At 47.8% G+C, this 26760-nt stretch overlaps 3 protein-coding genes across 8 annotated transcripts; 2 read left to right on the forward strand and 1 right to left on the reverse strand.

Annotated features, from left to right (window-relative positions):
• Positions 1–491: 491 nt before the first annotated feature.
• LOC120672024 (DNA damage-binding protein 2-like) lies at positions 492–4735 on the forward strand. 2 transcript variants are annotated; one of them, XM_039952309.1, is made up of 11 exons: positions 493–897; positions 1381–1471; positions 1949–2076; positions 2209–2331; positions 2524–2612; positions 2692–2812; positions 3005–3096; positions 3357–3486; positions 3563–3811; positions 3908–4104; positions 4187–4735. In XM_039952309.1, exons 1-11 carry the CDS (start codon positions 604–606, stop codon positions 4413–4415), a joined length of 1743 nt encoding a protein of 580 aa, XP_039808243.1. In that variant the 5' UTR covers positions 493–603; the 3' UTR covers positions 4416–4735. The 2 variants fall into 2 exon arrangements, with proteins under 2 accessions (XP_039808245.1, XP_039808243.1); XM_039952311.1 differs by lacking the exon at positions 2209–2331 and having other exon boundaries at positions 492–897.
• Positions 4736–4991: 256 nt separating this feature from the next.
• Positions 4992–10417, reverse strand: LOC120672025 (protein root UVB sensitive 5-like). Of its 5 annotated transcripts, XM_039952313.1 has the most exons (15): positions 10263–10417; positions 10135–10185; positions 9830–9969; positions 9107–9207; positions 8583–8641; positions 8201–8247; positions 8051–8129; positions 7870–7942; positions 7684–7773; positions 7321–7380; positions 7065–7178; positions 6658–6718; positions 6437–6555; positions 5679–5774; positions 5007–5595 (listed from the first exon to the last, which is right to left on the reverse strand). In XM_039952313.1, the coding sequence occupies exons 1-15, from the start codon at positions 10382–10384 to the stop codon at positions 5356–5358; spliced, it is 1452 nt and encodes a 483-aa protein (XP_039808247.1). In that variant the 5' UTR covers positions 10385–10417; the 3' UTR covers positions 5007–5355. The 5 variants fall into 5 exon arrangements, with proteins under 5 accessions (XP_039808250.1, XP_039808247.1, XP_039808246.1 ...); XM_039952312.1 differs by lacking the exon at positions 8201–8247 and having other exon boundaries at positions 8051–8169; positions 8583–8651; XM_039952316.1 differs by lacking the exons at positions 8201–8247; positions 10263–10417 and having other exon boundaries at positions 4992–5595; positions 8051–8169; positions 8583–8651; positions 9830–10073.
• Positions 10418–10740: 323 nt separating this feature from the next.
• On the forward strand, positions 10741–13053 carry LOC120672026 (protein SGT1 homolog). Its single transcript, XM_039952317.1, has one exon. The coding sequence runs from the start codon at positions 11817–11819 to the stop codon at positions 12885–12887; it is 1071 nt and encodes a 356-aa protein (XP_039808251.1). The 5' UTR covers positions 10741–11816; the 3' UTR covers positions 12888–13053.
• Positions 13054–26760: the final 13707 nt, after the last annotated feature.

Below are 26760 nucleotides of genomic sequence, written 5' to 3' on the forward strand. Positions count from 1 at the left end.
ACCCGAAGGGTGTGTGTTGACTTGTACCGTAATTTCTCTTATTGATGAAAAATTAGTGACCAAAGTCGAATCCTGAACGACATTTAATCTTATTGGAGTAGACATATCCAACTCGAATAATTTGGACAATTGGGCTGTTAAACAAGTTTCTTTTTAATAAGATTAAGTAAGTAATCGAATAATTAGAGGAGAGAATTTAAGAGCAAGTAGCTCTTAAGATTGAATATACGGGAAAAATATCTTTTACCAAAGAAAAGAGCAGGATTGTTCCGTGATATGCCCATAACATAAGGGAGGAATTTTCTTAATTAGAGGAGTCATTAAGGTATCTAAAGTATGTGAATGTGAAGCTTATGAACTTAATCTAATAGCAGTGTTGTGCGTTGCGTTGATCAAAACTCGTGCAGCAAGAAATATCGGACCTTTTCCTTGCTTCATTTCCATTTGATCGCACCGACATCAAAGCAAGGTAGCAGGCTAGCAATCCCTGGCCAACCCATAAACCCCAAACCCAACCGAACGAACCGCCTCGTCTGTCGTCTCCCCGTTCCCCACCACACCTTCCCCTTCCCGCCTCCCGAGGCCACGGCCTGTCGCCGACACATGGGCCCCACCACCCGCGCCCAGTTCGTCTACAACCGCCGCCGCCGCAGCGGCGGGCGGCACGCCGTCGAGGAGGCCTCCGACGAAGAGGAGCAGCGGCAGGACAGTTCCTCCTCATCCTCCGACGAGGAAGACGAAGCGGAAGCGTCCGGAGAAGAAGTCGCTGATGAGGAAGAGGAGGAGGCGGCAGCTGTCGAGCCCGCGGTCAAGGAGGATCACGCAGCGGCGGCGGCGGGGGAGAAGAGGGGCGGGAGGAAGGGCCGGATCACCATCAGCCTCAAGAAAGTGTGCAAGGTACTGGTCGGTGCAACAAGTCTAATATCACGATTTTCTTGCTCTTTTTCCTCGTATTTCTGCTCTGTCCTTTCCATTTATGTTCAGAAAGATGATCCCCGCTGATGCTTCGAGCCTAACTTGAATTTTGGAGCGAGAAAAGTAGTTCTTTCGCTCGCTGTGGCCGTCTTTGAGAGCGGATGTTGCCTCTCGTCCTCGGCGCAAAATCGGGATTTGGGGATGCTAAGTCGGTCCGCTGATAACCTACCTATTTATGCACTACTTGGGTCAAATAACGGGGAAATGACTGTTACATTTTCGAATCATCTTAAACTAATTTGTTTATTGTCTTGGTATGTAAATGTCTCTTCTTTTCTGCTGAATTCAGAAAATATTTGTGCTTCGTTGTTGGAAAACTTTCCTTTTATGGTGTCCGTGGTACCCTTTCTTTATTCATTTCCCGTGCTGGGGAACTCATGTATTCTTTGTTGTGTCTGGTTGCAGGTGTGCAAAAAGACAGGGCACGAGGCAGGGTTCAAGGGGGCCGTGTACATCGACTGCCCCATGAAGCCCTGCTTCCTATGCAAGATGCCAGGTTCTCACATCTATGTCTGCGTGATTATCTCTTTGTGCTTTTGGAGTACAAGAGTCACTAATTTTGGTTTTTTTTTTTGCATTGTGGATGGGGCTGTCAAGGATTGTTGTTTATGAAATATTGTTCGTGTTACATGCGGAAATATCATTGTTGAAGGATTCTTGTCTAAGTAATTCATGCTCATGAAAGTAGGTTAGGCATTATTTGTTTTTTTTTAAAAAATCTGAAAGAAGTTGCACTGATGAATCAGCACATAGTATTTCGTTGTTTTTCTGCTGGCAGAAAAATTTAAAGCTGCTTCCTTTGAATGCCTCATCTTTTACATGTTTCACTTACGATTCAGAAGCTTTATGAACAGTACCAAATGAATCGTGGAGTATGAGGGTGCCAATTAGAGATCACGTATCCTTAGATGAAAATGATACGAATGTTGGTTTTCTATTTGAGTCACTTACCCTATGTTTTCCTCATAAACAGGTCATACAACCTTGACCTGCCCACATAGAGTAGCAATGGAGCATGGTGTTATCCCAGCCCCTAGAAGGAATACAAACACTTCATTAGATTATGTCTTTCAGAGCCAAGTCAAGGGCAAGATTTCCATGGTACTGAGTGAGATTTGACTAATGCCTAATCCTCTGTATTACTGTATTCTTATTGTTGTCAATTGCAATATCTCATATTGCTCTTCTTTTCTAGTACCACATTTGTCAGTTTTCTCCTCTTTACAATGCTAGGCTAAGCCCAAATTTCTGATACCCAACCAACTAGTGTCTGGAAACATAAAATTTCATCAGAGGCGTGTGACTTGCTTGGAATTTCATCCAACTAAGAACAATGTTCTTTTATCAGGAGACAAGGTATTGCACTCCTACTGTTGAACCGTGTTGCCCTCTTAAATTCCTTTTTTGAAAGAGATACCCCAAGGGAGACCCCTGAAGTTTTGCCCTCTTAAATTCCTTACAAATATTCTGCACTGCAAGTGTGCAAAAATGGCTATATTGCAGGAACATGTAGCCAAGTACTAATGGATCTTTTTTATTTCCACACAGAAAGGGCTTCTGGGTATTTGGGATTATGTTAAGTTGCATGAGAAGATTACATATGATTCTGTGCACTTCTGCATTCTGAACAGTATGAAGTAAGAATATTCCTTGATAGTTGTTATCAGTCTCTCTCTTGCAAGGATGAAAATGTTGCAACATGATGACCTTGTTCAGGATTGATAACGCCAATGATGGGATATTATATACAGCTTCCTCTGATGGTACTATCAGTTGCACAGACTTGGATACTGGCATGGGCTCCCCGTTGTTAAATCTCAACCCGAATGGTTGGAATGTAAGTTTACTTTCGAGTCAAGCTTCTACGATTGCAGCGTCGAAAAGAAGTAAAGAACTTATAGAGATGTTATTTTTCAGTCCATATACGAGCATCGTGTACTGTAATTAGATAGCATTGATCTGAATTGATTTGCATCAATTGTGGGCTTGTTTTTAATGAACCCCAGTCCTTGTTTGTTGGTCACAACAGGGTCCGAGCTCTTGGCGCATGATATATGGGATGGACTTAAACACTGACAAAGGTCTTATTTTGGTGGCAGATAACTTTGGTTTTCTTTACTTGTGAGTATCTCTAGGAAGTGGGTGGTACATTTCTGAGATTTATACCTTACAGTGCACAATATGGTTATATATGCAGCTTCCTTCGAAACAATTGGTTGAATTGTTGATGTGATGCATCTGATTCATTTGTTTGCTAGCTCAATTCAAACAGTTTGTCATCAGTGATTATTTTATATTTGAATTCAGAGATATTGTTGTAAAACTTGCATGTATGAAATATGCCTTGGCATTCTGTTGTAAGCTATTCTTAATTCTTGTAGCCTGGATAGACGATCAAAGACAAGAATTGGACATCCGGTTCTCATACATAAAAAGGGTAGCAAGGTAACCACCCTTCATTGCAGCCCTGCCCGACCTGAAGTTCTTCTGAGCAGTGGAAATGATCACTATGTGAGTGTGTCGTGCATATGTACAATATCCCCTTTTCTTATTTCATACTTAATATTTCCACATCTCTGATTATTAGGCCCGTATTTGGGATACAAGAAAGCTTGAAGCCAACTCACCCCTTGCCAACCTTGCTCATGGACGGGTTGTTAATTCAGGATATTTTTCTCCACAAAGTGGTAATAAGATCTTGACAACATGTCAGGACAACCGGATTCGTGTATGGGACTATATTTTCGGTGATCTGCAATCCCCAAGTAGAGAAATTGTACACAGTCATGATTTCAACCGTCACCTGACTCCCTTCAAGGCTGAGTGGGACCCAAAGGTTTCAGTTATAACTAAAACTTCCTTTCATTTTTGAATTTTATTATTATTTCATGAAGATGTGCCCAATTTTGAAACGGGTGATAATGTTCTGCAGGATTACACAGAAACTGTTGCGGTTGTTGGTCGTTACATAAGTGAGAACTACAATGGTGTTGCTTTGCATCCGATTGATTTCATAGATACCAGTTCTGGGAAGCTTCTGGCTGAGGTGATGGACCCTGACATAACAACAATCAGCCCAGTAAATAAGCTACATCCGCAAGATGATATCCTAGCAACAGGAAGCTCAAGGTATAACTATCGATGTATAAGTAGTCAGCATCACTATCTAATGCTAGATCCTTCCTCACAATTCATGAGGTGGTCCTTGCAGGTCCATTTTCATTTGGAAACCAAAGACTGAAGATGAACTTACAGAAGAAAGGACCAAGCAGAAGGCCAAGGAATACATATATGGATCAGGTTCCCGGAAGAAAACAAATGGCAAGCATGACAATAGTAGTGATGACGATTCAGATGGGGATTCTGGCAGAAAGAGCAAAAAAGCAAAGAAGACTCGTTTCACTTGTACCACAAAGGGAAAAGGCAAATCAAAAGTCTGATACTTGGTGTCCTTCGTCAAGCAGCAATTTTGACAAGAATTCAGCCATTTACCAGCCCCGCCTAAGATCCACAAGAAATCTTTTGTACCATCTCGCCCCATAGCTAAGATGCAGAAGACCCATAGTGGTCTACTTGAGCCCATGCCCCCAAATAGGTTTCTGATGCTTTTGGATCTTGTTAAATAGGTTTCTGATGCTTTTGAATCCTGACATGCTTATGGGCATTGATCAGAGTGGGCTTTTAACTGTCATCCAATATTAATATATAAATGCTCCTGTACAATTTGGCTGGATGCAGTTTATATTCATAAAATTTCTTATTGGAGCTCTCTTTTTTTTTTGTCTGTCGTCACTTGTTACCCATGCTGATGAGTGATGAACTGAAATTTAAAGGGCGACTATTTTATCCGTGTGCATAGAGAAGCCGTAGGGGTACATAAAATGAATTCTAAGCAAAGTAACAAGTAATACGAGTCTGCCACTCCGCTTCTCTGCAAAGAACCACGTAATATCATGCGAATGACAGGATAGTCTATGCATCAGATTGAATGATAATCATAAGATATCAAATAGTCATGGAAATAGGCGATGTTGGAGGGCCTTTGCACAGCACACAAGCTGCTAATGCATTAATGATAGCATTTCCATTTTTCACACGGTAAACTGTAAACATCTGGTCATATGCCAAACATAGTTTCTTACAATATGGATTGTTAGATCACTATAAGCATCACCCGCATGAGAATCTTGGCTGATATCCAAATATCCAATGTTCAGTTGGCAGTTGCAATTGATTCAGCAGGTCAAGATCATGCTTTGGAAAAGAAATTTCAATATTGTCTCTAGGTTAGCACCGGCTGAACCCTTAAACCACTCAAAGGAACAAATTCGTTGCCGCCGGAGAGTACGTCCGGAGGGAATTACTAAGCAACAGAGCATCTTAAACATCTTGGTTCAGGTATTCTGACACCAGAACTGGTTCTTTTGGCACTTTCACAATGATTTGGTTCCGATCCCAGCTAGCTCTTTCCATTTGCTCAAGGAAGTCAGTAAATCCAAGCTCTAATGCAAGAATGCTATCCTCTAACCAAGAGAAAACGTCATCCTGGTTTTGCAGATTTTTTTGAAGCCAATGTGCCTGCCAGAGGCTTCTTAGGACCGAAATGCTGGTAGCCGATTCCTGAAAATAAGTGAAGCAGACACATGATATGCATTCTTGATCTGATGCACAGCTAATTATACGCAATTTCAGCAGTAGAACACCTTGAAAGCAACAAGAAATTTTGGTTCTCTTGATCCAAACTGCTCAACGAAGAGGACATACTTCTCATTCTTGTACAACTTCAATAATCTATTCACCTGTCCAAGAGTTTACAAGATTTGTACCGACAAACTTAAATAATATGGTGAAGACATAATTGCTGATTCAAGAGTGGACAGGTTTGAAAAATGCATGAACAAGTGATACCAAAAATCCATTAGTTGGATAGCTTATGGCTTACAAGTAACGACTACAGATGATTTCAACTAAGTTGCAGACAAGCTACTGGTTCCTGTTGGCATTCACCAACATTAAAATTATTCTTTCGCAGAAACATATTACTATGATCCAATAATGAAAAAGTTGCTGAGTGAACCACACTTTTTCATAAAAAAAGTGGGCATGTTCTGATCACTTTCTAGTTGATTCAAGGATAGACCAATCGAACTTGAATGCGCGGAAAGCGAAAAAGTAATTAGAAACACCATCAGAGGCAAAAAAAAAAAAAGATGTCAATCAGGAGCAAGGCTGGGATAAGAAAAGAAACGAAGATACCATGCTCTTTGATGCTAACTGAGCTATAAATGAGTCCTAAAACATTAACGATGACCGAGCAGACATTCAATCAGACATAATGTCTTGACACCCCCATTAATTTTAACTCCCCAGGTTCCTTCGCAAGGAAGCACAACTACAGACTGTAAAGCCAAGGCTGGGAAAAATGAATCTACTGAACTAAATGGAATCAAACTATTCATACCATCTCACTGGATTCCTCACCACCAAGCATTCTTTCCATGGGCACGCCAAAAGAAATTTGTGGATGCAAGAATCTCTCCCATGTTAAAATGTTTTCTTCCTCATTGCAAACAATATAACCTAAAATAGTAAGAAAAAAACACCAGCTAATAAGAAGTTACTAGAACTGCTTAAAAAAATGACCAAGAAAATGTCAAAATAGTCAAGAGAAGAAAATGTCACCAGGAACTGTATGTTGCGCGACATGTGATCTCACAAGTATCCGACCACGTTTTAGGTTTATCTACCAATATTACCATGAAGAGGAAAAAAGGTGATCAATAAAATATTCACAGGGGCTACCCTGTCTATAGTGCATTAATGTATATGGAAAATGTAGTTAAACATGGAAATCTTCAATGGACAGACCCAGTGCTGGTAGCTCCCACGTGAGTGGGGTCTGGGGAAGGAATAACCGAGGCAAGCCTTTCCCCTGCATGCAGAGAGGCTGCGTCGAACCCAGGACCTTTTGGCTCAGTGGGGTGACTTTAACCACTGCGCCAGGCCTGTCCTTCTCATGGAAATCTTCAATGGCTACATAAATTGTTCCATTTCATCAAGCAAAACACAATTTGAATCAAGCACCTTACTGTGCGGAACTTGAGAACTGATAGGGACTGATAGCGCAGCCAAAGATGTAGAAGACGAACACTCAGCCATGTTAGAGTAAGAGTTAAGTATGATGACTTTACACCTGATGTATCCTGGTATTAAACAGCAACTGTAAATGGATCAAAAAAAAGGCACGTGTCTTCTTTGGTGCAATAACAGAACTGATCGATAAGGTTGGCATATTGAAAGGGAGTTTAATACAAACAAAAGGTAAAGCTTAAATAATCTACATACCATTATAAGTACTCCGATCGAAAGGCCTATCAGCTGGGATCCTACTTCCCATACTTCCTCCTGAAAATACATCATTGTTTCTTAAAAAGAAATTTTGCAAAAAAAATATTCTTGCAAGATCTGTTGATACCCTGAGCAGAAAAGATGTAGTTCACAGCCAAAAGAGTTTTTAAGGCATTTTTATCCTTAGGTTTAAAGGAACTTTTTAGTGATTGTAATATTTTTTCCATTATCTGTAGAGAAAGTAACATGATACAAAATTGATTAACGCAGATCAGAGGCTGTGACAGCATCGACGCTGCAGTTTAAGAAGATATTAGGACACAGCTAACTATCAGAAAAGTATCGCAATGCAGTAGGTACCTTTGCAGCAACCTCTCCTAGATTTCCAGATTCTGCAAAGTGATTTTGGATCACACGAAAGGAAGGGTCTTTAAATCCTCTTGCTACAGCCTGCTTAAAAATCTGGAGTCAATGGTCTTACTGGCCAATAGGAGATGTCTGCTACTGACAAACTAAATGCAAGAGAGCAATATATTTTCAGAACACCTTTGCAAGATTCCCCAATGATGCAAGTGGGAGGAAGTAACCTGGATACAGTGGAGTGATGAGCTCAAAGATGCTGCAAAATGTTGCAGACAATTTAAGAAGAGAATTTTGTTTCTTTATCAGACAATCTGAAGTTGATTTTAAAGATCTGCTTTATTGTTTTACAAGACTTGGTGTCAACCTTCCAGCACTTCCAATGAAATCGGCGTACATCCGCCACTTCTTTGGGTCATCATCAAAAAGTGTTCCAAAACGTCCACCTAAATATTGCCATCCATAAGTCTTCTTGGACAGCATATTCTGAAATGATGGCAAAATGTAATAACCGTACCAATGAGAAGACGCCCAAAGGCCCCTATGCCATCCTTCGATACCCATCTAAGTTGAATCAACAAGGTTCAAGTTAGTTATGCACTTGTGCTCATAAGATGAAATCAACTACTCACATTCGCATCCCGAGTTTTCATGTGCTTATATGTCTCTCTATTCTTCTGCGTATTTGAGAAAAAAAATGTATGTCTCTCCTATGTGGTCATGACTTATGACACAGATAATTCTCTCGTCTATAGGAGTATAATTAACATAACCAAACAAGAATAGAAGAGAAGGAAGCTGAAATTAATGTAATATTTTTTTCTTCCCCAAAAATGACTCTGATGTTTCAACTTTTCAATAACATACATAATGGTATAAATAGAAAAGATGATTATGACCTGATAGCAGCAGCAGATGCAGCTGCTGAAGTTCCTGTAAAAGACCCCACACCTACAGCCTGTACCAATCTACAATTAGCTAATCAGTGATGGTGACAGAAGGCTATGGTTGAAGAGTATATTTTGAAAATATGTAACATATTGGTTAAAACGCATGAGTTGGAAAACAAGCCTGACTCTAAAACTAATTTATTGCCAACAATACAACAATATCAAAATTAGGCAACACGTTTCACTGTAATTTTGCTCATCAGAGAACATAGTAATAAGGTTCGCCATCAAAATCTGACCGGAAAGTAAGGCCATTTTGAAACTGGAGTTCTTCCCCCCTTTGTTTAGGAAATCTTAACCATATTGTCTACCTTATTTTGTGAACTATCTAATAATGAAGTCTGATTATCACATGTGAAATAAGATACTGTAGTAAGTTCAATTTTCTTCATTCTTTGGTAACAGGAGCAAGGTTTCGCTGACAAAATATGAGTTACGTAATTGGACCACTTGACTAACAAATTAAGAAGTACCTTCAGCAGACTTGATGTAACCAGTACATGACAGATCCATCCTGTCACATTTGTTGGGAACTGCAATAGCATATACTCCAGGTAGTCAACCGTAACAGATTCTAAAATAAAGAAACAAAGAACAAAAAGTCAATTTACCAGGTGGTATAGTTTCATATCTGTCGGGCATAGTTTATGTTACGGGCCATGAGCAGCAGGTACATCGTTAGGTTGCCGCCCAAACATTTTGTGTTATAGTACATCTAAAACGTGTGCAAAATTTTGAAGCTACCAACAGAATTTAGGCAAAACTGAGCCATAACATGTTACCAGAATACCAGCATTTGTCATTATGTTTCTTACTTTTGATGACAATGGTGATGTATCTTTGTCTCAGAATGCATTGAATTGACAAAACTGGCATGCAAAGCTCCCAACCAAAACAGTTTACAAAACTAGAACAGAAAATAACAATTCACTCCAGTGGCTAATTCCACTAGCTTTTAAAAATCACTTTTCAGTGAAACAATTGACTAGAGTAACTGTCAAGCATAGTTCTAAAGGTTTAGCCTAGGCGACGCCTAGGCATCCAGGCGAGCCCAGCTCGCCTTGGGAAACAGCCACGCCATGTCGCCTAGGCGTCCAGGCGTACCCAGCTCGCCTTGGGTCGCCTTGTCGCCTTTAAAACATTGCTGTCAAGTATACGGATGAGAACACAGAGAACGGAGAGATGTCAAGGATCACCTGGAAACCCCGCTGGAAGTACAAAGTCCCTAACAGCCTGTGGGATCAAAGAATCCGCATGCTCATTTTCAACTGCGTTCACCGAAGATTCATGCTTCTCCAAACGAATTTCCATCTTAGAATTGCCAACCGACATATATCTACCCACCACATCGATTAAACATTAAGAAATTTGGCATAATTGTCCAATTTATCGTCTCCGACTCAAAATGCACTTGACAGTATCTTTGCAAGTTCGGATGTACTACAGGGAAATCAGAATATCAGATGGCATTCTCAAAATCTAGAATTCAGAAGTGAAGAACCTTTTTGTGACGCCGTCCCGGTACCGCTCCACGAGCAAAGGCCTGGCCTTTCTGCAGAGCACACACACGTTCCCTTCACTTATAGAAAGAAAAGAGCAACCCAAAGAAAGCGAAATTCAGAAACGTACTCAGGCTCGCCGCCGCCGCCGCTGGAGCCCGGCGGCGATGCTAGGCAGGAGCGCGGACGAAGCCTCCAGGGGAGAGCTCCCCCCACGCGGAAGCGCCCGCCGGCGGCGGGTGTGGAGAGCATGCTCCGGAGTTCGAGCGCGACGAGAGGGCTTGTCCCGAGGGTGGATGGTTCGGATGGAACGGATACCTGGAGGGATATGCTCCGCTACAGTCCACTTGTGCGAAGGTTGGCATCCACAACAGAGCCCTGTTTTTCTCGAAATTGATCTTTTTTACCCCTTTCCATAAACCAAGGTATTTCACCTTTCTAAATTGATTAAATTTGCAGGAAAAAAGGGGAAAGAAATTTGCGATGCTGAGCTGAAGTTGGCAAGAACTGGAGTCGAAGATGGGTAGTCTAGCGTGTGTTTGATATGGGCAAAACTGTGTGCCCGAGCCCGTCAGCTGCAGGGCGCCGTGTTTGATTTCGTTTACCTGTTCCCCGGCCTGTCCCTGTGGATGCAAAAAAAACGTTCTCTCTCTTGGCTCTGGCCGCACGCTCCTGATTGAGCGTTTTTTCTGGAGCCATGCTCGTTCCGGCGCTTGTGCTCGTCTTCGGTTACCTCCCCATGCTCACCTCCCTCTTCCCCACGCTCAACCGCGGAGTCGAAGCCCGTTGCCTCGTCCCTCATGCCGCCGCCCGCGGGCGAGCGGAGACGCCGGCCATGGGTGGCTCGCCGGCGGCCAGGGAGTGGCGGCGCGGCAGCCAGGAGCCCTTGCGCACTCGTGGGTGCTCTTGGATCGGCTCGCGGCCGGCAGAAACGATGAAGCCAGGAGCGCCGACGGCCTGCGGCGGAGGCGAGGCCGGGAAGGGCACCCGCAGGGCGTCGCCGGTGTAGAACGGCGCACGTGGCCACGGCGTGCTGGCCGCGCAGGGAGTTGTGGCGGGGGCCCGTTCCCGGAGCACCGCCTCCACGCAGCGGTCGAGGACGCCGACACCCTCTCGTCTTCTTTCCCCACGGCGGTCGAGGACGCCTCCCCGCTCTCCGCCGACTACACGTGCACGGGCTGTAGGAGCCGTCGTGCAGGGATGACGTTCGGCGAGCGGAGGCCCGCCATGAGCGCGTGCTCCCGCCGCCGCCCCACCGCCGCAGCCTCGTGGCACCGTGCTCGCCATCCTCAACACCGCCCACCGAGTGTTTGATAAAATGCCAAAGCGGGGGAGGGGTGATAAGGCCACCATGTGCCAGATGCAAGATTACTTTACCCATCTTTGTACCATATCAAACACAAATACCAACTCAGCATGTCTCACAGGAGAAAACAAATCAAACATAAGACGTGAATGGGTGGAGCCTGGCTCTGGCTGGCCACAGCCAGGCTCATCGGCCAGGCTCGCTAGGAGCGTGAAATCAAACACGCCCTAGATACCCGGCACGAACCAACCCGTGGGCGCCAGCAGAGGCTGCAAATACGCGACGTCGTGGTCACGTACACAGCGGCCAACAAAATCTCGGGAAACACGCGGCCTCCCTCGATCAAGCCTCGCCGACTTCGCCGCCGCATCCGCAGCCATGGCGACGCCGACACCCTCCGAGCTCGAGCACAGGGCGAAGGAGGCCTTCTTCGACGACGACTTCGCCCTCGCCGCCGCGCTCTACACGCAGGCCATTGCCGCGGGTCCCCCCTCCGCGGCGCTCTACGCCGATCGCGCCCAGGCCTACATCAAGATGGGAGATTTCGCCGCGGCCGCCGCGGACGCCGCCCGCGCCGCCGAGCTCGACCCCGCCATGCCCCGGGCGCACCTCCGCAGGGCCCACGCCTGCGTCAAGCTGGAGCAGTACGACGCCGCCCGGGCCGCCGTCGAGGCCGGCGCCGCCCTGGCCCCCGGCGACGCGCGGTTCGCCAAGCTGATGAGGGAGATCGACGACAAGGCGCCCAAGCCGATGGAGTCCGAGGCGAGCGCCGCCGTCGCCGCCACCGTGCCCACGCCCGCGCCGACTTCTGCGGAAAAGCCCAAGTACCGGCCCGACTACTACAACAGCGCGGCGGAGGTGGTGGTGACCGTGTTCGCCAAGGGCGTAGCCCCCGAGCACGTCGCGGTGGATTTCGGCGAGCAGCTGCTGAGCGTGTCCGTGGAGGTCCCCGGCGAGGCGCCGTACCACCTGCAGCCCCGTCTGTTCGGCAAGATCGTCCCCGACGAGTGCCGGTTCGCCGTCCTCTCCACCAAGATCGAGGTCCGCCTCGCCAAGGCCGAGCCGGGGACGACGTGGACGTCGCTGGAGTACACCGACAAGCCAAGGTTCGTCGCCGCGGCGGCACCGCGCGGGAGCAGCTCCGCCGCCGCCGCCGCCGGCGCCCAGAGGCCGAGCTACCCGTCGTCCAGGGGCCGGAAGGACTGGGACAAGATCGAAGCGGAGGTGAAGAGGGCGGAGAAGGAGGAGAAGCTGGACGGCGACGCGGCGGCCAACAAGTTCTTCCAGGACATCTTCAGCAACGCGGACGAGGACATGCGGCGGGCCATGACCAAGTCGTTCCAGGAGTCCAACGGCACGGTGCTGTCGACCAACTGGGAGGACGTCGGCTCCAAGAAGATCGAGCCCAGCCCGCCGGAAGGCATGGATCTGCGCAAGTGGGAGTACTGACAAGATTGATCGTGCAAGCATGCTAGTAATTACCAGTAGTAGGTCATAGAACGTATCGTTTGTTACTTATATATCAGTTGATATTTGAACGCTTTTCTGTTAGATTGAGCATGTGAATATACTAAGTGTGAAAGCTTTAAGAGAATTGTGTGCTTTTTTTTGAAGGTCAACCGGGGGGGGGGGGATCCCCCACCTGATTCATTACTCTGGCCCTGATTGGCCCATCAGAATACAAAGAGTTTTACATTTTTCATCAGTGTTACATTGCCGATTCAAAGAGAGAACACCAAGACACACTAATGTGTCTATGATCAATCGGCAGGCGGCATCCCCAAAGTCTAGAGTCTTCACGGGCGGACCTCAGGACTGTTTGCAGCGTGTCTTGCTGGGATCGGAAGATGACGTTGTTACGGCGTTTCCTTCCAAAGCTGCCAACAGCACAGTAGCAAGAAGGTAGAGTAGTATTGCGGCGGCACATGGGAGGGTGGTCTCAGGTCACATAGCTGTGTCGTTGCCATCTCTCTTGGCATGGTGATGTGGGGCAGCGTAGAGTAGTATTGCGGCGGCACATGGGAGGGTGGTCTCAGGTCACATAGCTGTGTCGTTGCCATCTCTCTTGGCATGGTGATGTGGAGCGCTGCCCCGAAAGATGCGACCGAACCGCCAAATTAAAATTCTAATTAAGTGTAATGGCCGTCATTTGAACACATCGGGCTCATTAGCTTAACGGTTTAATTTGGCGATCCTTTCTTAACTCACGTCCCGATCGAAACATCACCGATAGTCCCACGCGGAGGTGGACGCAGATGGTACAAGCACGACACATATTTGAAAATACAACAAATATACATACGATTCCACCTTAAGTTTTATAAACCCCATTTGAATACATCCATAGTTTATAACTTTACAATACCGAAATTAGAGTTCGAAAGAGCCTACAACTACCAAAAGTGTAACCTCGGAAGGTTCCTAACTAAACATCTGGCTCCACAACCTCCCATCCCTCTGCGTCCCGACGAATGAACTTGACGCAGTAGGGACAGAAGTCTACATCTGCGTGTCCTGAAATAATTGTGGCAACAAATCCTGAGTATACTAATACTCAGGAAGGCTTACCCGACCAGTGGGTATAACTTAGCCCACATATCTAGACATGCAAGGCTTTTGGCTGGTGGTTATTTTGCAGAAAACAGCGACTAAAGTAATTCCTCACTTTCCTTATTTTAGCCCAAGTTCTATATAAATTAACATAGTCTAATATTTGCATAATCAAATCTAGAGCAAACATAGAAGAACAATAAATAATAAATCATATGTTCATCAACATAGGCATAACCATTATTCCATCACAACACTACGCTGCGACGCAGTGACCAAGGTGCTCATATCCGAGAGCGACTGACAGCGAATCGATTCGATTTAACCTTGCAAGGTGGACCTAACCAACACGGCACGCATTAGCCCCATCGGACCACACGCACCAACTTTTCTCCTCCCTGTTTTGAACTACAGAACCGCCCCACCTGCATATAGTCAGCCGAGCCCTACGAGAGACCAACAAAAGTAAACTCATGCATCCCAATTCTCCGCGGCCACTCGACTCGCCCTAAGAGGTGGGTAGAAGTTCTGTACTTCCGAAGCAAGGCAGTACTCGGCTTACCGGTTTCGACTACCTCCTACTCCTGGCATGCGGTTAGTACAGTTCAAACATGATCAGCAGGGCCAACAACGGATCGGTCCTTAACCGACACAGGCGGAACTACACCTCTCCCGCCCGGTCTCAGATTCTATTCTTTCTTTCATTTCAAGACTTTCATACATAAATTAGTAACTCATATCTAAAAACATAAAGTTATCATATATCTCGCGAGTAACCAAGAATTACTCGACTTCTACCGAACCCTATCTAGCATAGCATTTCTATCGTCCTATACATACTAGTACAACTCAAGGACACCCAGGGTTCATGCAACTAGGGTTTCAAAACAACTCCTAAACGTAATGCATAACTAATAAATACATATATATGTGTCATAATTTAAAATTAATAGGATGTGCACCGGGGCTTGCCTTCGGGCTGCTGTACAGAATTGGGGTCAGACGGGCCTTGGCCCGGGTGCTCACACCTCTCCTCCTGGGCTTGCGTCGGCTGCTCCTGCGGTGCCGCAATCACCTCAAATACGGCGCCTTCAGCTGCGGATGCTACACGTATGCATATGAAATAAATGAGTGCAGCTCAATAATGTAACTATTTTACTTCAACTGGAATACCCTGCGGACTGTCCGCGCCCAAGTGGCGGACCGTCCGCCGTATCATTCTACCGACCCCCAGAGACAAAAATGTCTCTAGAACAATTTCTAATCCTACATGCGGACTGTTCGGCCCCACATGGCGGACCGTCCGCAGTTCACGTATTCAATCCACCAGAGACGTCAACGTCTCTGGACAAAATCCTAGACTCTACTGCGGACTGTCCGCGCCCAAGTGGCGGACCGTCCGCAGTTCAATCCTGCGCACCCCCACCAGAGACATCGTGAAGCGTCCCCTCATAAGAGAAGACTTAAATGTGTTACAAACATCAGTCCCAGGAGGCTGATGACACATTTATTACATCAGATGGTTCATTACCGTACAACTCTACGCGGTAGTGATCAGAGAAGCGCCACTATAGCGAGGATTACAATCCATACACACGCAATAATATTAAATATAAAAAGAAAATCATCAGAGTCTTGCGCCATGCGGTATCTCCTGCGGGTGACCCAAATCCACAGGCAAAGCTGGGTGCAGGACGGCACCCCTACTCAACGTCGTCAGGTACAAAATCTGGATCTTCTTCTGTAAAAATAAAGAATGGGGTGAGTACAAACGTACTCAGCAAGTCCAACCACACCCACGGAGGGGGGTATAAACAGAGTATAATGCACAGGGTAAATCAAGGATAAGGCTAGGGTTCGATTTTCGGAAAGCAATATTTTATGCATGGGTTCGTTTGAAAAAAAGCATTTTTAAAATTAGTTTTCTTATACCGAGTAACACCAAGGGTTGATCCTCACAGGATCCAAATTTTAAGACTGCTACCGGACTCCTCGTCCGCCGTAGCACACGTCACAACTGTCGGACACATTTCCAAAACAACTCACGCCAACCCATCCCATAGTAAACACAAGTTGTGAGACCACACCGTAACTCGCCCAGTACTGTGGGCACGGACTATTCGAATAGATTCTTAACTCTGCAGAGGTGTGCAACTTTACCCACAAGCGGGGTACCGCAACTCGATCACCTTACTGTCGGTGCAGATCCCAACAAAGCCATTACCCACCTTAGCTAGACCTGACTAGCCATCACGGGATGCACCAAGGGGTCATCGACCTTTCACCTAGGTTTAACCGGGGCATAAGTCACTCGGGGCTTATCCCTTCTCCTTAGTCACCCGTTGCTCTCAGCTCTCCTGATGGCTATCAGACTAACTAGTGGGATTTATGCTAAGCCGTTGCCCATACAACGGTCGAGTGGTTTGCACGAAAGCGGAGTTAGGTGAGATGTAACACCAACTCGGTCCTTAGGGGTGACAAGATGGACATCTCCTGTCTTTGCCCTGCCACACTGGCACGAGCACACCAAATGGCAAATCGCACTGAAATGCCATCCATCCCGTCTAGACTCATCTTTCGAAAATCCACTTTTACCCCTTCCCACACACACACTTTTTCTTTATAAAACACGTTGTATAAAGTAGCAGGTCCTAAGCATTCTAGTATCGATTAACATCCAAGCAAAATCAGACATTAATCTAGGTGGTCAAGGAATGATCATAACAAATCAAGGGGTGGCTATCCAACCGTGTTTTCAGCAAGCAAAACATATGCAATTTTGTAAAACAGGCCAATAGGTTGTGTTTATAAAAACTAGGACCAAAGCATGCATCAAAGGATGGGATTGAACTTGCCGTCTTCGAAGCCTTCGGAGAGGTCCTGGTCGAAGCACTGTCCTTCAGGCTCGGGGTCGCGGAACTGGTCCTCGTTCGCTGGCTCATAGTACTGCTCGTCAACGGGCTCTCCTTCGTTCACACCGTGGTCTACGACGCAACAAACAAACACACAATCAGGAAAAAGAAATAAAAGCTTTATCGTTGAGCTCGATTCGGAAATAATTATGATATGGTGATAGGAGTGATATTTTCGAGTGGTTTCTTAATGGCATGGCCAAAACTATGTTATGATAGGCGTGATAAAGTTTTAGGTAGATCCGAGGTCGTTCGGCGTATGAAATGATAGGTTAAAGGAGTGATTAGGGCTAAACCGGGGTCCAGGGGCTTCTTTGTAAATATTTTTTAGGGGCAAGGGCTTGGTTTGTATTTTAGAAAGTATTTGGGTTATTCTGAAAAGGTTCAGGGGTTCATTTATAAATGTGTTTATATGGTAAAAGGGTTCAGTTGTAAATAGGATTGTTGAAAGGGTTTCTTTTGGAAAAATGCCAAAGGGTGGAGGGACTCTTAACTAAATAGAAGAGAGGGGAGGGGGGTCTGGGCAAAAGTGCCCTTCTCTCCTTCCTCCCGACCGGAAAACAGGGGAGGGGAGGCACAGGGCGCCGGCGACCTTGGGCCGGCGGCCCTGGGAGCTTGCGGCGGCCGGGAAGGAGGGGGAAAGGAGGAGGGTGGCGTGGGGATCCCGTCCCCTCCTTGATTTGAATCGGAGCACGGTGAGGTGGCGGCGCCACGGAAGCTAGCGGGTGGCAGGCGGCGGCGCTGTGGCGGTGGCACTGTGGAGCGTGGTGGTGGTCGGGAAGTGAGGGGAAATGGAGAGAGGGATGAGGAGGTTCGGGTGCCCTACCTAGGTCGGGCTGAAGTGGAGCGGGGCGGTCTAGCCACGCGGGCCGGCGACGGTGGTGCTAGGCGGTTCTGGCGGCGGCTGTAGGGGACCAGAGAGGAGGAGTGTGGGGCGGCGTGGCTTATGGTGGCGGTGAGCGACGCGAGGGGCCCTTTTATAGGCGGAGTAGGTCGGTGGAGGGGAGGGCGCGTCGGTGGTGGCGGCCGGCGAGCGGCGCGGGCGCCATTAATGGCGTTCGGTGTCGCGATGCGGCGGCGGCGCGATTCGCGGCGGACCAGGGCGAGGTGACGGCTCGGGCAGGCGCGCAGGCATGTGGAGGGCCCCGGTTGCGGTGTGTGTCGCCGCGTGGGCTCGAGCGGCGAGGTGGTGGCGTTGTGCGCGCGTGCGCGTGGGCGGCCGGCGGCGAGGGCGGACACAGGAAGGTGGTGGTGGCACTAGACGACGGGCGGCGCGGCGGGTCTTGGGGGTGTGTGGAACACTTGGTGCGCGTGGCGGGCGGGCGCGTGCGCGGGGCAGGCGGCCGTGGCTTGGCGCGGTGCCTCGGCTCGGAGCACTGGGCGCGGCGAGCGCGTACGCGCGTGCGCACGACCCAGGGGCTCAGGCAAGGGCCGGGCGAGCGTGGCGGAGCAGGGGCGAGCGGCGTTCGGGGCGCACGCGCGGGAGCGGAGCAGAGGAGAAGGGGAAAGCGGGAGAAGGAAGGAGGGGGAAGAGAAAAAGAAAGGAAAAAAGAAAATGGAAAATGGAAAAAGAAAAGAAAAGGAGGGGAGAGGGAGAGAAAAAGGAGAGGGAGGTGGAGGGATTCGCGCCGCGGTCGCGGCGCCCGGTCGGCCATGTGTGGCGTCGGGCACGCGTGCACGGTCGGGCGCGACACGCGGGCCGAGGGCGAACAGTGTGATGGATTCAGATGTCGGGGTCGGGTCTTTCGGAGATCGGGAGATCAGGCGGGAAAATGGTTTGAGCTCAACGACAAAAAACTTTTTAAACCATTTTATCGCGTGAATTATTTCGGTGGATTTTGGGATGTTACACATCGTCTCTGGACAAACTTCAAGTTTCAATGGCGGACCGTCCGCTCCCCTATAGCGGACTGTCCGCAGTCAATTCTGCTAAACCACCAGAGACAACATCGTCTCTGGACAAAACCTAATCTGACCGGCGGACTGTCCGCGCCTCCCAGGCAGACCGTCCGCGATACATAACCTCTAACCCACGCCATAGGCGGCAGCAAGTGCGGCGGCGATGGCGGCGGCCATTCACCGGCGCCGACGACACACCACGGAAGGGAAAAAAGACCGGGGAGCACAAGGAACTCACCACGAATCCATTTCCGCGGTCGGTTCGAGCGGAGGACGACCGGAGAAGTTGATCGACGTGGAGCAAAGCTTCAAGCACCTCCAATGGCAACCGGCGGTAGCGGGGGATGATTCCGGCCGTAAGAAGCCGGTCTAGGGGTTGGGGAAGGTGGAGGAGGTGCCGAGGAAGGTTCCCGCGCGAGGAATCGAGGTTTGGTGGCTGGAGCATGGAGATCGACGGAAGGGGGCGACGATGGCGCGAGCGCTCGAGCTCCGCTCGACTCTGGACGAAGTGAGGAGGAAGAGAGGAATGACAGGTGGGTCCCACGACCATCCAGATAAATATCTGGGCGTTGCCTGGTGGACTGTCCGCCAGTCCCGAGCGGACTGTCCGCGAGGCAGGTGTTACAAAGGAGGTCGCAAGCGGGCACCCAAACATGATGTGAGCTGCAGTTTCATCAGCACCAGAGCAGACCTCACATTTTGCATGGTCTAGGACCTTCCATTGGTGTAGATGAGTGCCGCTTTGGATCCGCTCTCGGACAAGAAGCCAGGTGAAGAACTGTACCCGCGGTGGCGCCTTGTTGCCCCAAGTGAATGTTGCTTGGGCGCTTTTATCTCCCCTTGCCGATTGTAGCAGCTTGTAGAGGGAAGAGGTGTGAAGCTTTCCATCATCCTCGGCAAAGACGCAGACACGTTTGTCCGGTGTCGTGGAGGGCGTCCAAGCTGCGAGCAGTGCCTCAACTTGTGAGAGCTCACTCTGAGCGGCCGGTGTTATTCTGGGTTCCAACACCGCACCAAGGCCATCGCGTTTTGCAGCGGCACAAGTTTGCTTCGAGTGCTTGCAGTGACTGAGGAGGGCCGGGAAGTGGTCGGCCAGTGCATCCTCGCCTTGCCAGACATCAAACCAGAAGGAGGTTGTGCACCCATCACCAAACGCAACCGACGTGATCGCCCTGTATGTTGGCAGTAGCTCTCGCAGTGCATTCCAGTGGTGCCCTGCGACCACCCCTTCCATTGTGGCGATGCAGGAATGACGCCTCACCCAGCCAGCCCAGGATGAGCTTGATTCTTGGTGGAGCCGGTGGATCAGTTTGAGTAGAAGGCAGGTGTTCTGTAGGCCGAGATCTCTAATACCCAATCCACCATTGTCTTTGTCCAAACAGACTTGCTCCCAGGCAACCAGGCAGTTTGCCCCCCGAGCAGTGTCTTCACCAGTCCAAAGGAAGGCGGCGCCGCTGGTCAACTTGCGCCAACGTCCCGGCAGGCAGCGGCAAGGCACTCATCAGATAAACTAGTTGCGAATCTAGGACCGAGTTGATGAGGACAGTCCTTCCCATTGGATTGAGCAGGCTGGCCTGCCAACCAGCAAGATACTTATCTGCCTTGGCCACATAAGGGGCGAACGCGGTGAGCTTGAGTTTATCACTTGACAGTGGCAGACCTAGGTACGTTTGAGGGAACCCCTCCCGTCGACAGCCGAGGGTTGTGATGCATTGTTGCAGCAGAGTTTCAGGGACATGCATTGGAACTGCAGTGCTTTTGGAGTAGTTGATCTTCAGGCCAGTGGCTGCTGCGAATTGATCCAGTAGGAGCCGTAAACGGGACACATCAGCCAGTGCGCCGCGGCAGACTATCAGTGTGTCATATGCATATTGTAGGACAGCACAAGACCCATCCTCCTAGATTGGATGTCACACTCCACCGTCGCTCTTGAACAGGGTCTGTAGCACATCTGCGACAAGCAAGAAGAGATAGGGGGACATGGGGTCCCCTTGCCGTAAACCACGTTTACATTGTATCCATGGGTCGGGGCACCCATTCACGAGTACCGCTGATTTGGATGTGGAGAGCAGATCAAGAACCCAGTGACACCATTGCTCGCTGAAGCCGCGTGCAGTCAGCACTGTCATCAGCGCCTCCCAATTGACCGTGTCGAAAGCCTTGGCGAAATCAAGCTTGAGCACAATGGTTGGAACCTTCCTTTTATGTCACACCTGGACGAGTTCCATTGCACCTTCCTTTTTGTAGCAGCTTGTAGAGGGCAGAGGTGTGGAGCTTTCCATCATCCTCGGCAAAGACGCAGAGACGTTTGTCCGGTGTTGTGGAGGGCGTCCAAGCTGCTTCCCACGCTAACGCCAGAAAGCTTTTTCTTGGTGTGAGGTGATCAGGGTACCATTCACCTCAATCCCACAGATGGTGTTGCGTCGAAGTCTCAGCATCGCGTGAGCATGGAAGAACTCCGTGTTGGAGTCGCCCTCCCTGATGGCCCGCTGCTTCCCACGCTGATGCCAGAAAGCAGCCCTTTCCTTGATCGCTAGGCACAGCCGGTCCTGGCACATAGATCGAACCTGCATTTCATCTGAGGACAAGGCACGACCCTCTTCAAGGGTGTCAAAGAGTAAAACGATGAACTTGCAGTTGGGGATGATGGAGAATTGTGTGCTTAAGATATCAAAGCCAATTTGGCATTGATCATGTGAACACTTAGGTGTGAAAACACCTTAGTGATTGTGGGCTTAAGTTGACAAAGCCAAGTTGTTTTTATGCCTTGATTGGAGGCACTAGAAGCACCTCAATTCATCCAAGGGTTGTCCCCTCTATGTGCAATGCCATCTATATAAGGAGAGGCATTCTAAAGGACCTCTCATTCCATCCTAGATAAAGCTACCAATCAGCTGGGCATTGAAGCACTAGGGAAGGGCATCTCCAACACCTAAAGCTACTACATCAAGCCTGCATCAAGCAGGCACGCGGACTTCAGCAAGCCGCTATGGCTAACTCATCGAACGACGATATGTGTGCATGAATTTGTTTCAGTTCATGGTGTTCTAGCTAGAGTTAGTGATCCTGAGATCTCTAACAATGGCACCAGAGCCTTGAAAGCTCTTCGGATCAGGAGCACCGGAAGAACCGATACCTAAGCATCGGTGCATCCGACGCTTGTCGGAAGAACCGCCGCTATGATGTTTGGTGCAGAAGGGAGTCGAAGCCAAGTCAGCCTATAGGCACCGGTTGAACCGACGGTCCAAGAAAGGGCATCGGTGCATTGGGCGTACTGTGTACCAGAGACGATGTCAAGTGCCCAGGAGAAGTTTCTTCAGCACCGGTTCAACCGATGGTGCATCGGAGTATTGCGTCGGTGCATTGACGTCAGCAGAAGTGAAGAAGGCTGTGAGTGACCGGTTTAACCGACGGGTAAGCATCGGTTCAACCGATGGTCACTGTGTCCGCAGTCAGAAGTTCAACGGCTATTTCGTGTCTTAGAGTGACCGGATGAACCGACGCTACCCTGCCAGAGGCATCGGTTCATCCGGTGATACGCAGATTTTCTGCTGACATTGGAGCAACGGCTACAAGACTTGGTGGCCTATATATACGCCTCACCCCGGCCATTTGAAGCTTGCTGGAGTTGCTGGACATCCCACACACACCCAAGAACATCTCCAAGCCATACAAAAGCATCAAGATCATATCCTTAGCCCTTAGCACACTTTGAGAGTGTTGTGTAAAGGATTAGCTCTTAATGAGTGAGATTGCAAGGCTTCGAGCCTTTGTGCTGTGGTTCATTAGCGAACCAAAACAAAAGCTTGGTGCGCCGGCACCTTGGAGCGTGAACCTCGCCGGCAACGTCATCGACCCTCCGACTTGGCGTGGAGCGGCGACGACATCTTTGTGCGGGGGACGTGGGGACCCCATCCTTTGTGGAGAAGCTCCTTAGTGGAACTCGGGGCCAAGGTGACCGTGATTGTGTTCACAAGACTTGGTGGCCGAGTAGCAATACTCTTAGTGAGTGCTACAACAACGTGGATGTAGGTGTGCTTTTGTGGCTAACCGAACCACGGGATAAACACCCGCGTCAAGAGTTTGCTATCTCCTATCCCGCTCTTTAAGCTTCCGCATTTAATTCTTGCAACCTTTTGTGCCTTTACTTTCATAGAATAGTTTCTTGTTAGAAAAGGCTATAGGGTGCATAACTCTTTTGGGATAGGGGTTTCACACTAGAACAACCTAGTGGCACATCTAGATAGCATGTTTTAGTTTAAGTTTTGTGCAAACTAGTTGGAGCCATATGTCAAGTTTTTATTAGTACCTAATTCACCCCCTCCCCCTCTTAGGCTAGAGCACCCGATCACTTTCAGAAGCCATGAAAAGCGAGCATTCATCTGAATGGTATAATGCCATGAAAGATGAAATGAAATCTATGAGTACAAATGATGTATGGGACTTAGTAGAGATTCCCGACAGAGCCAAAACTGTGAGCTGTAAATGGGTCTACAAAACCAAACGTGACTCCAAAGGGAATGTTGAAAGGTTCAAAGCAAGACTCGTAGCTAAGGGCTTCACACAGAGAGAAGGCATTGATTATAATGAAACTTTCTCGCCTGTCTCTACTAAAGACTCATTCAGGATAATTATGGCGCTTGTTGCTCATTATGACTTGGAATTACATCAGATGGATGTAAAAATGACATTCCTAAATGGAGATTTGCATGAAACAGTTTACATGGCTCAACCGGAAGGTTTTGCTATGGAAGGAAAAGAGCACTTAGGATGTCGACTTAAGAAATCCATTTATGGATTGAAACAAGCGTCAAGGCAATGGTATCTCAAGTTTGATGAAATTATAAGAAAATTTGATTTCAAAGAGAATGAGAGAGACAATTGCATATATATCAAGTTCAAGGGGAGTAAGTTTATATTCTTGGTCCTTTATGTCGATGATATCCTGCTAGCCAGTAGTGATATGAATTTACTACTGGAGACCAAAAGGTTTCTCTCCTCTAAATTTGACATGAAGGATCTCGGTGAAGCGGCCTATGTTTTAGGCATTGAGATAGACCGAGATAGAGCCAAAGGCGCATTGGGGCTATCGCAAAAGGCATATATTGAAAAGGTACTGAAGAAGTACAATATGCATAAATGCTTTGCGTCGCCTGCTCCGATAGTAAAGGGCGATAAGTTTGGGAAGTGGCAATGCCCAAGAAATGAGTATGAAACTGCGCAGATGAAATCAATTCCGTATGCTTCAGCTGTCGGAAGCATTATGTATGCTCAAGTATGCACTCGCCCTGACTTGGCATTTGTGACCGGGATGCTTGGCAGATTTCAGTCAAATGCAGGTCCAGAACACTGGAAACTTGTTAAGAAGGTCTTACGTTATATGCAAGGCACTAAAGATTACATGCTCATATATAGAAGATCCAATAACCTAGAGGTTGTAGGTTATTCAGATGCAGATTTTGCAGGGTGTAAAGATAGTATGAAATCAACTTCATGATACATCTTCACTTTTGCTTGCGGAGCTATTTCATGGAAAAGTTCCAAACAAAGTGTTACTGCATCGTCGATAATGCAGGCAGAATTTGTGGCATGTTATGAGGCTACAGGGCAGGTAGTGTGGCTCAAGAATTTTATCCCGGGGTTAAGAGTGGTCGATAACATATCTAAGCCACTCACTTTATACTACGATAATCAACCCGCAGTGATCTATACGAGTAACAATAAGTCATGTGGAGCTGCCAAACATATTGAAATTAAGTATCATGTTGTGAAAGATAGAATCCAGGATCGGACAATTGATGTCAAGTATTTGAATACAAGGTTGATGTTGGCGGATCCGCTCACTAAAGGCCTACCACCCAGTGTATTTAAAGAGCATGTTGCCGGCATGGGTTTGGTAGAGAGCCTGTGATCCTGGAAGAAAGAGGGTCCAATATGTATATATCTTCATGAATGTACAGTGAGCCTCATTTCGATATGAAATGATGTACTATAGTCACTAGGGTTCAATGGTATTTGTATAACCATTGTAATTCTGTGGTCTTGGTATATTGTTTTGTTGAGAGATGAGTTTTGTGATAATAAGGCACATGATCAAGGGGGAGAATGTTAGATTGATCATGTGAATGTACTAAGTGTGAAAGCTTTAAGAGAATTGTGTGCTTAAGATATCAAAGCCAATTTGGCATTGATCATGTGAACACTTAGGTGTGAAAACACCTTAGTGATTGTGGGCTTAAGTTGACAAAGCCAATTTGTTTTTATGCCTTGATTGGAGGCACTAGAAGCACTTCAATTCATCCAAGGGTTGTCCCCCCTATGTGCAATGCCATCTATATAAGGAGAGGCATTCTAAAGGACCTCTCATTCCATCCTAGATAAAGCTACCAATCAGCTGGGCATTGAAGCACTAGGGAAGGGCATCTCCAACACCTAAAGCTACTACATCAAGCCTGCATCAAGCAGGCACGCTGACTTCAGCAAGCCGCTATGGCTAACTCGTCGAACGACGGTATGTGTGCATGAATTTGTTTCAGTTCATGGTGTTCTAGCTAGAGTTAGTGATCCTGAGATCTCTAACATTTTCAACTCTGATCAATTGCTCAAACTCAATGGTTCTCGTTAGTTCTACAATTTGGGATCATATCCAGTGCAAACCAAGGTACATATGCAAACTTCAAACTATGGATCAAGACCACATGTTTCTCATCTGATCTGATGGCTCCCTTTTAGTGGGTTCATTTAGCACTTAACCCCTCCCCCACCATTAGTTTTGTTAATCAATGTTTTCTGGATACATATTTGAGATCATATTTGAGATACATATTGGTACAAAAAAAATCTCTACGGATGCGAAAGCAGAGATCACTCTTTGCTGTGGTCTACGAAGGCATCAGCTGGAGAAGGATCTTGGATCGCAAGTATCAGTTGAAGGAGCCGCAGAGGGCTGCATCATGAAGGAGCCAGCGGCGGCCTGCATGGCCGCGGCGGCGTGCATGGTGGCGGCACTGGCGAAGGCCACCACGGCGGCGGCGATCTCCATGGCGCGCTGGCTGGTGGATACCATGGCGGCGTGCTTGGCAATGCCTGGACGCCGATGCCTGGGCAGCCCCGATCGCTAGGGCTGGGGGATTAGGTGGAGGGGTTTCGAGAAAAACTGTGATTAGAAAAGCTAAAAGGGTTAAGTGCTAAATGAACCCATCTCTAATGGGAGCCATCAGATGAGAAACCTGTGGTCTTTGATCCATAGGGTCTGTTTAGATCACTTTGGATTATGGATTTTGGGATTTGGGAGAGAATCTTTCAACATTTGAAGTATTAAATATAGACTAATCACAAAACTATCTCGTCTGTAAACTACGAGACGAATTTAATGAGCCTAATTAATCCATCATTAGAGCATGTTTACTGTAGCTTTATTGTAGCAATTTAGTGTCCAATCATGTTCTAATTAGGCTCATTAGATTCGTCTCGTGATTTACAGTCCATTTGTATAATACGATTTATGTTTCGACTACATTTAGTACACCATGCAGACAATTTATAAAATTTTTGGATTTTGGGTGTAAAGATCTAAACATGGCCATAGTTTGCAAGTTTGCACTGGATGAACCTCTACAATTTTTGTACGATTTAGGTATGCTGCATGCATGATGCTATGACCTAGTATGAGGTTAGTTGGGCACGATGATATCTGCCGCGACACGGAGCCTTGCGACGAGCGGTCCGATTGAGGGCGTGAGGCGCCAGCACTAGCCAACGCGGCGACAACGGGGGCGCGGCTGCTCCGCGCACGCGCAGGGGCGTGGCGCGGCAGCACCGTGGCGGCTCGGCGGCTCGCTCCACACGCCAGCGCGGGCTCGCGATCACGCGGCCGCCGCCGGCGTTCTTCCGATGCGGCGTCGCTCGCTGACATGGCAAGCGAGCGACGCCGGCGAGCCCTAATTCGACGGGCCTAAATT

The sequence above is a fragment of the Panicum virgatum genome, chromosome 5N (assembly GCF_016808335.1).
Source record: "Panicum virgatum strain AP13 chromosome 5N, P.virgatum_v5, whole genome shotgun sequence".
NCBI lineage: Eukaryota > Viridiplantae > Streptophyta > Magnoliopsida > Poales > Poaceae > Panicum > Panicum virgatum.